We start from the raw sequence: 12856 nt of genomic DNA, 5'->3' as shown, positions 1-12856 counted from the left end.
AACTCCTTTTTTTACTCGACCTTGTTTTTAGCTTCATCCATTGATACTTATTTTAGCTTCATCCATTGATACTTATTATTTTTCATTTCTGTATGTTATCTCACAGTATGAAAATAATTCACTTTTCCAATGGCTTGCCATTACAGTGCTATGAATATTCTTGTATATAATTCCTAGTGTTTACATGTGTTTCTCTAGGGTATATTCCTAGGAGTGAAATTGGGGGCTCATAGGATTTTATAGACTAAATATTTCCAAATTATCTCCAATGCAGTTGTTCTAGTTTACACTTACATCAATGGGGCATTTGGTTTCCAATTGTTCCATATCACCATGGAAAGATTTTTTTTTAATAGATGTGAAAGTGTTTTGACTTGCAGGCCTCTTTTACTATGTTTCCATTTTGTTGGTTATATTTCTTATTCTGTGGATGCCTTATTTACCCATTTTCCTTTTTCTTATTGTATAATGCTTTAAAATATTCTGATACTGATCCTTAGTCCATTACGAGCAGTTATAAATATATGTATCTATGTATTTTTTGAGCTATTTAATTTGTTGCAGATGTTATATTTCACTCATAAATGTCTTATCATGATTCTCTTAAGAACAAGGACATTCTCCTACACAACCACAATAATTTATCACACCCACAAAATTTAACATTTACATAATCCTATTACCTAATATGAATATAGTCCATAATAATGCTTATAACTGTTTTTATCTCTTAAATCCATGACCCAATCAAGGTTCTTACAGTCTACTTAGCTATTTAGCTCTCATTTCTCTAGTCTCCTTTAGTTTAGAATAGTTTCTCCATTTTTTTCTTCTTTTGTGATATGAATATTTTTGAAGAGGAATCATTGCTTTGTGAATATTTTTCCCTCAATTTTGATTTACCTGATAATTTTTCTCATCAGTAGATTGAGGTCAAACCTTTCTGGCAGGACTATGACATGGATGATATATTTTCTCAGTAGCTGACATGAGGTTTTTAGATGTCAGTTTGTTCTATTGTTGGTTTATCAGAATTAACTTGCAAAGTTATACCAAAAAACCCTACCAAGATTTTAATTGGAATTGATTTCTATTTAGAGATTAATTACATTTATTAGATTTATTCCTAGGTACCTTATATATTCTGTGCCATCTAAGTATTTTTTATTTAAAGATTTGTTTCTATGATAAATGGTATCTTTTTAAAAATTCCATTTTCTAGCTATTTGTTACTAGGGATTATTTATTACTGATATTATTTCCAGCAGTTCCTTTTTATGTGCTAAGTATATTACACTCACATTGTTCAAAAGTTAAGAGATACATAATGACATACAGTGAATGTCTTCCTCTAACCCTGAAGGTAGCCATCCAGTTCTTTCCCAGAGGCAACCAATATAAGTAATTTCTTACTTACTCTCCTGGAACTATTTTATATAGATACCGTAACTGTGTGCTTGTATTTATATACATGGTATGTTACCATTAAATAAATGTCAGGGCTACTAACAGAAATAAAACCCAGAAAGAGGGCCTAGTGTAGGAAGGATGGTTTCATTTTATAATTTGATGTTTGTAATGACTATAAAACTTCCCAAAGACTCCAGAAAAAGCAAATGATTTAATGGAAAATTGCAAAATACATGACAGCCATTGCTGTTCAGTATACTTTGCTACAATGATTCCATGTGCTTAGGAAATGGAAACAGGGCTCTTTAAAAACAGCAGACCATAGTTCTTCCTTGTGAAGCCCTTCACTCTTCTTTCAGTGCATATAAAACGTCATCCTGGCTGACGTTGAGCCGCACACGAAGGAGCAGGTCATTCCTGCTGGGCTCCACAAGGAGGAGGCGGCAGGAGCCTAGATGAGAGCACACCGCCATGGTCTCTGACATGGTGGGGTACGGGAGACCCTCCATCCTGCACAGTGCCACGTGTTGAGTGTATACCTAGAAACAAAAAACAAACCTGAGGTCAGCTGCCAGAAGGTAGTCCTGGGTCTGTATCCAATCATTATTTCTTTTTTTGGGACAATGAGACACTTCTTTTCCAGGATACTCAGTACCTCAGAAGGCATCAAGGGGTGCCCCAGTGGGGCACAAACACAGGGGCAGAATGTAGTACTGGCCTCGGAATCAGACAACAGCAGGTCTGAACCCTGGTTCTGCCAATTACCTAAATAAGAAACCCGGGCCAGTTATTTCACTTTTTGAGCTTCAGTTTTATCTATTAAATATACTACAATATCCCTCATGAGTTAACAGATATAATATGCTTAGTAACTGTCACAGTTATACAAACAGTCCTCATCTCGAGGGGCTGAGTGTTCCTACTGAGACTGTCATAATTCAAGTCAAATTTTGCTATCAGGGCATTTTCCTTGGGAGAAACAGTGAGCAGGTGCCAAGGCATGTCCCTTGGAAAAGCTCAAAGGCCTAGAGAGAATACAGGTCACTCTCTGCAGAAGAGCTGTCTCAGGCTTTACAAAAACAAAAACGGGCAAAACATAACTAGCGACTAAATGTTTAAAAAAAGAATTTAGGGGCTTCCCTGGTGGCGCACTGGTTGAGAGTCCGCCTGCTGATGCAGGGGACACAGGTTCGTGCCCCGGTCCGGAAAGATACCACATGCTGCGGAGCAGCTAGGCCCATGAGCCATGGCCGCTGAGCCTGCGCGTCCGGAGCCTGTGCTCCACACGGGAGAGGCCACAACAGTGAGAGGCCCGCGTACCGCAAAAAAAAAAAAAAAAAGAATTTAAAGAAGAAAAGCTTAAAGGAAATAAACAGCTGGAAGGAAAATGTTTTCCTGACATCTCTATTTGTCTAAAACATACTCATACACACAGATACACAAACTCCCAGGTATATACTTAAACACCTTTAATAAACCACTAAGGCCCAAGCCCTAATGATTCCTTTTACTTGATATAGTTGAAATTATTCTCAGAGTGTTTGGATTTATCTTTGTGATTTTTTTTAACATCTTTATTGGAGTATAACTGCTTTACAATGGTGTGTTAGTTTCTGCTTTATAACAAAGTGAATCAGCTATACATATACATATATCCCCATATCTCCTCCTTCTTGCGTCTCCCTCCCACCCTCCCTATCCCACCCCTCTAGGTGGTCACAAAGCACCAAGCTGCTCTCCCTGTGCTATGCAGCTGCTTCCCACTAGGTATCTGTTTTACATTTGGTAGTGTATATATGTCAATGCTACTCTCTCACTTCATCCCAGCTTACCCTTCCCCTCCCCGTGTCCTCAGGTCCATTCTCTACTTCTGAGTATTTATTCCTGTCCATTTGTTTTTTTTTAGATTCCATGTATATGTGTTAGCATACGGTATTTGTTTTTGTCTTTCTGACTTACTTCACTCTGTATGACAGACTCTAGGTCCATCCACCTCACTACAAATAACTCAATTTCATTTCTTTATATGGCTGAGTAATATTGCATTGTATATATGTGCCACATCTTCTTTGTCCATTCGTCTGTCGATGGACACTTAGGTTGCTTCCATGTCCTGGATATTGTAAATGCAGCTGCAATGAACATTGTGGTACATGACTGTTTTTGAATTATGGTTTTCTCAGGGTATATGCCCAGTAGTGGGATTGCTGGGTCGTATGGTAATTCTATTTTTAGCTTTTTTTTTTTTTTGCAGTACGCGGGCCTCTCATTGTTGTGGCCTCTCCCGTTGCGGAGCACAGGCTCTGGACACACAGGCTCAGTGGCCATGGCTCATGGGCCTAGCCGCTCCGTGGCACGTGGGATCTTCCCAGACCAGGGCACGAACCCGTGTCCCCTGCATCAGCAGGCAGACTCTCAACCACTGTGCCACCAGGGAAGCCCCTTATTTTTAGCTTTTTAAGGAACCCCCATACTGTTCTCCATAGTGGCTGTATCAATTTACATTCCCACCAAGAGTGCAAGAGGGCTCCCTTTTCTCCACACCCTCTCCAGCATTTATTGTTTATAGATTTTTTGATGATGGCCATTCTGACTGGTGTGAGGTGATACCTCATTGTAGTTTTGATTTGCATTTCTCTAATGATTAGTGATGTTGAGCGTTCTTTCATGTGTTTGTTGGCAATCTGTATATCTTCTTTGGAGAAATGTCTGTTTAGGTCTTCTGCCCACTTTTGGATTGGGTTGTTTGTTTTTGTGATATTGAGCTGCATGAGCTGCTTGTAAATTTTGGAGATTAATCCTTTGTCAGGTGCTCACATGCAAATATTTTCTCCCATTCTGAGGGTTGTCTTTTCGTCTTGTATATGGTTTCCTTTGCTGTGCAAAAGCTTTTAAGTTTCATTAGGTCCTATTTGTTTTTGTTTTTATTTCCATTTCTCTAGGAGGTGGGTCAAAAAGGATCTTGCTGTGATTTATGTCAGAGTGTTCTGCCTATGTTTTCCTCTAAGAGTTTTATAGTGTCTGGCCTTATATTTAGGTCTCTAATCCATTTTGAGTTTATTTTTGTATATGATGTTAGGGAGTATTCTAATTTCATTCTTTTACACGTAGCTGTCCAGTTTTGCCAGCACCACTTATTAAAGAGGCTGTCTTTTCTCCGTCGTATATTCTTGCCTCCTTTATCAAAAATAAGGTGACCATAGGTGCGTGGGTTTATCTCTGGGCTTTCTATCCTTTCCACTGATCTATATTTCTGTTTTTATGCCAGTACCGTACTGTCTTGATTACTGTAGCTTTGTGGTATAGTCTGAAGTCTGGGAGCCTGATTCCTCCAGCTCCGTTTTTATTTTTCAAGATTGCTTAGGCTATTCGGGGTCTTTTGTGTTTCCATGCAGATTGTGAAATTTTTTGTCCTAGTTCTGTGAAAAATGCCAGTGGTAGTTTGATAGGGATTGCACTGAATCTGTAGATTGCTTTGGGTAGTACAGTCATTTTCACAATGTTGATTCTTCCAATCCAAGAACATGGTATATCTCTCCTTCTGTTTGTATCATCTTTAATTTCTTTCATCAGTGTCTTATAGTTTTCTGCATACAGGTCTTTTGTCTCCTAAGGTAGGTTTATTCCTAGGTATTTCATTCTTTTTGTTGCAATGGTAAATGGGAGTGTTTCCTTAATTTCTCTTTCAGATTTTTCATCATTAGCGTATAGGAATGCAAGATATTTCTGTGCATTAATTTTGTATCCTGCTACTTTACCAAATTCATTGATTAGCTCTAGCAGTTTTCTGGTAGCATCTTTAGGATTCTCTATGTATAGTATGATGTCATCTGCAAACAGTGACAGCTTTACTTCTTTTCTGATTTAGATTCCTTTTATTTCTTTTTCGTCTTGGATTGCTGTGGCTAAAACTTCCAAAACTATGTTGAATAACAGTGGTGAGAGTGGGCAACCTTGTCTTTTTCCTGATCTTAGTGGAAATGGTTTCAGTTTTTCACCATTAAGAACAATGTTGGCTGTGGGTTTGTCATATATAGCCTTTATTAAGTTCAGGTTAAGTTCCCTCTTGCCTACTTTCTAGAGGGTTTCTATCATAAACAGGTGTTGAATTTTGTCAAAAGCTTTTTCTGCATCTATTGAGATGATCATATGGTTTTTCTCCTTCAATTTGTTAATATGGTTTATTACATTGATTGATTTGCATATATTGAAGAATCCTTGCATTCCTGGGATAAGCCCCACTTGATCAGGGTATATGATACTTTTAATGTGCTGTTGTATTCTGTTTGCTAGTATTTTGTTGAGGATTTTTACATCTATGTTCATCAGTGATATTGGCCTGTAGTTTTCTTTCTTTGTGACATCTTTGTCTGGATTTGGTATCAGGGTGATGGTTGTGATTTGTTTTTAAACAAGGCTTGTTCTGAAAGCTTTGCCCCACACTACACCATAAGCTGTATCAGGGCAGCAACTTTTGTCTTGCTCATCTTTGAATCTCCCACTCCCAGAAAAGTATCTGGCACATAGTAAAGCCTCAATCTAATATGCGGAAACCATTTGCTAATGGTCTCTCCTCATGCAACTCAATTAAATATCACATAAAAATAGGTGCTGGTTTGATATTCTTTAGCATAATCAGGTTGGCACAAAATAGAGACAGACTATTACACAGTGGTTAAAATTCCCACATATTATATTTTAAAGGCACCAGACCAAAACAGGATTTTTTAAAAAGTAGATCAATCACCTGTTGAAATGTTGCTTCCTCCAGTCCTGATCGACGGAACTCTGCAAGGATGGCTCTCAGGAAGCTCTGTTCCAGAACGGAGGAATTCCTTAAAGAAAATGAGGAGATGTGAATTCTCCTAAGTGGCTGTACCACCAACCCAAGGAAAGCCAAATAAAACTTCTCTGTGTCTTTAAAGAAGAGAGAGAAAAAAACTTGGGACTATTTCCTCCTATATTCCTGTATGATTTGGCAAGGATTTCCCTTCCCCTCAAAGTCTCAAAATGATATGAAAAATAACACTTTGGAAGTAAGGGAACACAGCAACTATATCTGGACATGTACCAGCACCCCCATTTCATGGTTGAGTATATCATTCAATGTGAGAGAAGTAGCTACTTCCTTCTTCTTGTTTCCACAGCACTTTACTTCATAAACACCTATAGTGTAACTCAATACATGGTAATTATTCTCCTATTATACTAGGATTACATTTCTGTCTCTTTGACTAGACTATGCCTCTTAAGAAAAGGGACAGCACTGTCAGTAAATGCAGGTTGTATGAGTAAAAGCTTTGAAAGGGAAGCATGCTTCCATGGCCCTCTCCAGTGGTCTTCCAAGGGAGGTTCAGGGTCAGGAAGCAGAAGCGTCTTACTTGATGGCAGTGATGTATGACGATGAAAACATCTCCTCTACTGCTTCCAGTAAGTGGGCTGTAGTGACCAGGCCAGGGGAGTCGGGCTTCTGGCAGGAGAACTCACAAATCTCTGTGGCACGCCTACAAATGTCCAGGCAGCGTCGTGCATCTCCAGAGAGGGCTGCTACCTACAAGAGGGAACATTTTATTCCTCGAGATCCCCTTGCCGTCTCAACCCAGAAGAAAAACCAACTGATTCTGTGTTCAGATAAAAAGGAAGGGCAGGGCTGGGAATGGACTTAAGCATGAAATTAAGTACTTGGCCCTGGCTGGGAACCTGGTGGGAGCTCAGATATAAATTATTATACTGTCCGGGACTTTTCCCCAAGTCCACACCACACCTTTGTCTTGGCCTTACAGATAATTCCAGAATGGAAGAGACAGAAATTCTCAACTTTATTTAATATTAGAAAAATGAAGAAATCTAAAAGAAGAGACCTTTGGCCCAAGATCATTACTGAACCATCTTGAGACACAAGGGTCTTGTTCCTTGCATGAAGAGAAAAAGCCAAGAGGCTGAGGTGGAGCCTATTTTGGAGATAAAGCCACAGTCTGGGGCTTCCCTGGTGGCGCAGTGGTTGAGAGTCCGCCTGCCGATGCAGGAGACACGGGTTCGTGCCCCGGTCCGGGAAGATCCCACATGCTGCGGAGCGGCTGGGCCCGTGAGCCATGGCCGCTGAGCCTGCGTGTCCGGAGCCTGTGCTCCACAACGGGAGAGGCCACAACAGTGAGAGGCCCGTGTACCGGAAAAAAAAAAAAAAAGCCACAGCCTGAGCCTCCCTCACAGCATGTGATGAATTTTGGAAACTACCTGGTCAATGGCTAAATGAACCAGAATCAAGAGGGAAGGAAGCCATGAAGCTGGAGGACCCAGAGGAATCTGTGGTTAGATGAATTAGACCAACCCCCCATGCCAATGGCTCTGCTTTTGTGCCTGCCTTCCTTTCCATGTGCACAGAGGCTGAGGGGCTCCTGGGCTCCCTTTACGGGGAATCCTATACTCTCTCCCAAGATGATATAGGAGGGCTCTTGCATTTTAAATTTAACTGCGGGAACTCCTGGAGTCACCATTGCCTGCAAGGATTTCTGTTTGTATATTCCCAGTGCTTGCCAGCAACCCCATCATTCGCCTGACAACCATCGCGGGCGATGACATCCTGCCTGATAGCGTCCCAAAGTAACTATTTTCTTCCAATTATAAAACATTAAGTTTAAAAAAGCAAAGCATATAGGCATACACATACATGCATGCGCAGGCATACACACACCAAAAACTAAGACATTAGAAGGAGTCATTTCTGGGAAGTGGGATTATAGGAGATTTTATTTTTTTATTTTTTGACTCTTTTTTCAATTGGGGTATAGTTGCTTTACAATGTTGTGTTAGTTTCTGCTGTACAACGAAATGAATACATGTATACATATATTCCCTCCCTCTTGGACCTCCCTCCCCCCCCATCCCACCCATCCAGGTCATCACAGAGCACCAAGCTGAGCTTCCTGCGCTATACAGCAGGTTCCCACTAGCTATCTGTTTTACACATGGTAGTGTATTTATGTCAATCCCAGTCTCCCAGTTCATCCCATCCTCCCCACCCCACCCCTCCCCCGTGTCCACATGTCCGCTCTGTACATCTGCATCTCTATTCCTGCTCTGCAAATAGGTTCACCTGTACCATTTTTCTAGGTTCCACATATATGCGTTAATATACAATATTTGTTTTTCTCTTTCTGACTTACTTCACTCAGTATGACAGACAGGATTATAGGAGTTTTTAAATGTTTTGTGTCTATTTCTGTTTTCAGAATTCAAATATAAGACATTCAAAACAAAAATCACTTTTCCAGTAACCCAAGACGGAAACATGAGCACCAGCGTATATTATTCCCTCCTTCTAATCTCCCATATTCAGCTGGTGAGGATGTCCTGGGGATGTTTCCGCCCTATCACTCCTCCTTTCCTCTGTGTGAAGCAGCACCATACAGTGGTTAATAGCAGGGACTCAAGGGCTGCTCAGAGGCCTAGAATCAAAGTGGACAGGTGACCCTGGGAGACTAGAAAACACCCAAAGCACTTCCCACTCTGAGGGTACCTGTGAACCTTGGCGACCGTAAGTAGTCTTTTTGACTGCTTCTGGGGTGAGGGAGACAAAAGAAAAAGCTGGGGCCACCCAACATGGAATCTAAGAAAAGACCTTGGGACCCGACCTCCAGTATGAGGGTGAGTGAAAGACTTATCACGCAGAAGGGATGGCAAGAAAAATGGCCTGTTGTGACCTTGGCGTTAGGTGGGTGTAGGGTGACAAAAACTCACCAAGTCTTTGCAACCACAAGCCCTCACGTGGATTTGTACCCCAAATTTATGTTCTCCTAAAAACCTCAACTAGAGAATTTTGTTTAAAAATGGTCCCAGTTGGTAGTGCCCCTCAGTAACTGACAGAAGTACAAACAAACTAAATGAATTCAACTTCAGCCCAGGCCTCAATCAATTCTCAGATAAAGCTCTTAAGAAACATGAGTATACAGTTAAAAAAAAAAAAAAAAAGCAAGACACAAAACACAAAGAAACAAGGCCATACAGATATGTGAATCAGCAATCAACAGAAGTAAACCTACAAAGACTTCAGATATCGTAAGATAAACAACATAGGTATGTTTCTATGCTAAGAAATAAAAGAGAGGTTTGAAATTACAGGCAAGAGTTTTGGGTAAAAGCAGCAGCCAAGTTTGAAGTCTTCTGAAACCTTATTTAAAGACCAAAAGAACCCTAAATAAGAAAAGGAAGCAACTCGAGAGCAGTAAACAATATAATTCTGAAAGTTGGAAAGAAGTGGCAGGGTACTGGTTAACCTAGCAGACTGAGAAAGCCCATTCCTCAGCCCGCAGTGAGGAATCCAAGAACAAACCTAAGTTACGCTAAAAATCTTCAAAATGCTCAGGAGTTAGTGATACTGGAACTGGAGGTAAAGGGGGAAGTTTGGCTAAAATAAAGAGGACTGGTTGAAAGTTAAGAAACGGATGCCCTAGATCAGGAGTCGGCAAACTATGGCCTACCACATGTTTTTGTAAATAAAGTTTTATTGTAACACAGCTATGTGCATTTGTTTACATATTATATAATACATGGCTGCTTTCACAACGCAAAGGCAGAGTTGAATAGTGGTGACAGACCATTATGGCCCAGAAAGCCTAAAACATTTACTACTGGCCCTTCACAGAAAGTTTGCTGACCCTTGCCCTAGACCTCTCCCCCATTTCATGCTGTTGGTGAACATCAGGGCCACTGAGGGAGGGTTTAGGGCTCTGTGAGAAAATTTTGTGCCTTGGTAATTTGTACTGTTTCCATAAAACTCTTTGCCCCGGAGATTATCCCTCTTATGTACCATGGCAGGAGACCAGAAATTTACTCTCAAGCAAGGATAAACAAAAAAGTCTCTGGACGAGTAACACTAGGTATTGTTGCAGAGGAGGGGATGTCCCTTACTAAATATAGATGGTTACTATTTGCATGCTGAATTTGAAGACCTCCACCCTCCCTGACTCCAGCCCACCTCCCCTGATCCTAGAACACTGCCCTGCAGGCAGGACAGGGGAAGCCTACTCTTTGAAATCTGACTATCCCAGAAAATATGGGAATAAACTAAAGATATTGAAATTGGCCCAATCAGATTACCCCTCAGAGAAGCTCTCGATGAACAAGCCCCACTTATATACTCAGAGCTCCCAATCAGCTCTGTAATCTCCACCCTTAGACCTCCACGGACCACAATGGCAGCTGAGGAAAGTCTAACGATGCAGGATAGAGACCAAAACCAACAGACAAAGCATCTTAGAGGAAAAGGGAGAAAATAACCTCAAATAAGTAGGATGGTATATAAAAGGACCATTCAGAGGGAAAAAAAAGAACTTTTAGAAATTGCATGATTGCAGAGGTGGAAAACTCTACCAACAGAAGGGTTACATAGTAACTTTGAGGATCTCTCTCCTAGAAAGCAAAGCTTGGAGATAAACACCATATCTCGCTCACCTCTGACCCTAATACTTAATATAGTACCCAGCTTTGAACAGGTGTTACAGACGTGTGTTGCTGCTATAGGCATTCAGAGTTCACATCGTTTCCAGTAAGAAACTAGAAATACGTTTATAACTGTTTTTAAGTGCTGAAATACTGTGGATGTGTGGTGTCTTTCCTTCAGCTCAAGGTGGACATTTAACCTGAGTTGTTCCTCAGCAGCCTCGGAGAAGTCTTTGTGGAATCTCAGTTGGCATTCTCCCAGTAAGCCTGGAGGGGGTAGGCATCCCACACTTCATACCTACCATGGAACATGCACCCTGCTAGGTACATTACAGACATGGTCTCATTTAATTCTCACAATGACCCTATGAGGTAACTATTATTATTCCCATTTTTCAGAGAAGAAAACTGAAGCCCAGGAAGTTTTTAAGTAACTTTTCTGTAACCTTCCACATGCTTATTAAAGTATTAGAGCCAGAATTCAAACCAGGTTTGTCTACCTCACTCACTATGTTGCCCTTTTTCAAAGCTCCCTGAATCAATTAATCTTCACTTGTATATAAGCCCACCATATTCAGAGCCTTCTAATTAGTTATACAATAAGAAGGTTAAGGAATTTTTCAGAATTTTGTTTCTATGTTTTGGTATTTGTTTTTACAGGACTTCCTAATTTTTTCTTCATCTCCAGAGCACCCAGCATAGGGCCTCACATGGGCAGGTACTCAGCAAAAACTGTCGGTGTGACTAGGAGCTCCCCAAAGGCGACTTACCTTCCTGGCTACCAACTGGATGGCATCATCCTCAAAGGCCTTTAAATGTTTGAGTCGGGACACCAGGATCTGTTGCAGTTGGCTGTGAGTATAGGGCTGGAAGGACATCCTGGTTAGACCCTGGGGAGTCAAGATGACAGAGGAACAAGTTCATGGATTTCCCACTCCAATAGTCCTGGTGGAAAGCCACCTGCAAGTCCCCAAACCTGATTTCCAAGTCCCATGTAACAATTTACACATTTCATCCCAGGACTACCACTGCTTCCAGCTCCTTTTGTTACTGACAATGGCCTGTGGGATCCTGTAGGGCAGTAGCTCTCGACTGTTTTTTCATTTAGCTTAAAAGAATCTTCTGTTCTACTGGAATCATTTACAAGTAGATCTGAGCAGAGGTGCTCTCGTTAGAGTGGGTGGGACGATCTTCACCTCTACAACATGCACCAGCTTGGCTCCCGGTGTCACTCCTGCTGAACCACGAGGTCCACAAGGGCAGAGACTGTGTCTGCCCCATTCACAGCCATACTCTGTGCATCTAACACTGCCTGACAAGTGTAAGCACTTAAGTATTTTTTTAAATAATTAAACCTTTAGGGTTCTGTGCAGTTTAAGAGTGCAGAGGTAGCAGAACACCAAGAAGATAGGTTTGCAGAAAGCCATACAATGGTGACATATTTAATTCCAACTTAGTAATTATAAGAATTTCAGAAATCACATTTCTTACTTTTCCTATTTATTTTAGATTCCTATGTTTTCATTTTTGGAGAAATCCTTGGCCCAGCTTATGGGTCTGTAAGAACAGCTTGAGAAGGGCCCTACCAGTCGGCTGGACACCCGGTTCATCATGATGCGCTCTGGCAGATCCATGGTGTTGGCAATGGTCAGGACCACAAGCCGGGCCTCCTTGTGAGTGGGCCAGTCAAAGAGATTGTACATTACGTCTTGTTTCTGAGTCCACAGAAGGTCGAGCTGCCAGGAGATGGAGAGAGACGCAGGGTCAACCACAGAGACGGAGCCGGGGCCCTGGAGGGAAGCCTGTTACCACTGCTTTAGCTTTCAGGTGCTCTCAGGTCACACCACCAGCAAGGACATCAATGGACACATGCCTCTCACCACCAGAGAATGGGCCAAAGTGAAGGAAGAAGGGAGCCAGGACTTGCCGCCCGCTCAGTATTTGCTCCCGGAACATTGCAATCAAGTGCCACGCCACTTCCTCTCCAGTCCTTCCGTGGGCACCTCCT

At 41.4% G+C, this 12856-nt stretch overlaps 1 protein-coding gene across 2 annotated transcripts in view; it reads right to left on the bottom strand.

The window, feature by feature from the left end:
- Positions 1-1754: 1754 nt before the first annotated feature.
- Positions 1755-12856, bottom strand: part of ORC1 (origin recognition complex subunit 1) — a gene marked incomplete at both ends in the record, with an annotated part of 28443 nt that continues 17341 nt past the window's right edge. For both annotated transcript variants that reach the window (XM_082832338.1, XM_082832339.1), the window contains 5 exons: positions 1755-1949; positions 6158-6245; positions 6792-6961; positions 11619-11738; positions 12435-12584. In XM_082832338.1, coding sequence (XP_082688464.1) covers positions 1755-1949; positions 6158-6245; positions 6792-6961; positions 11619-11738; positions 12435-12584 — 723 coding nt within the window. The remainder of the gene's footprint in view (positions 1950-6157; positions 6246-6791; positions 6962-11618; positions 11739-12434; positions 12585-12856) is intronic.

The sequence above is a fragment of the Leucopleurus acutus genome, assembly GCF_964270905.1.
Source record: "Leucopleurus acutus genome assembly, chromosome: 2".
Classification (NCBI taxonomy): Eukaryota; Metazoa; Chordata; class Mammalia; order Artiodactyla; family Delphinidae; genus Leucopleurus; species Leucopleurus acutus.
This window is presented reverse-complemented; position numbering and strand designations above follow the sequence as displayed.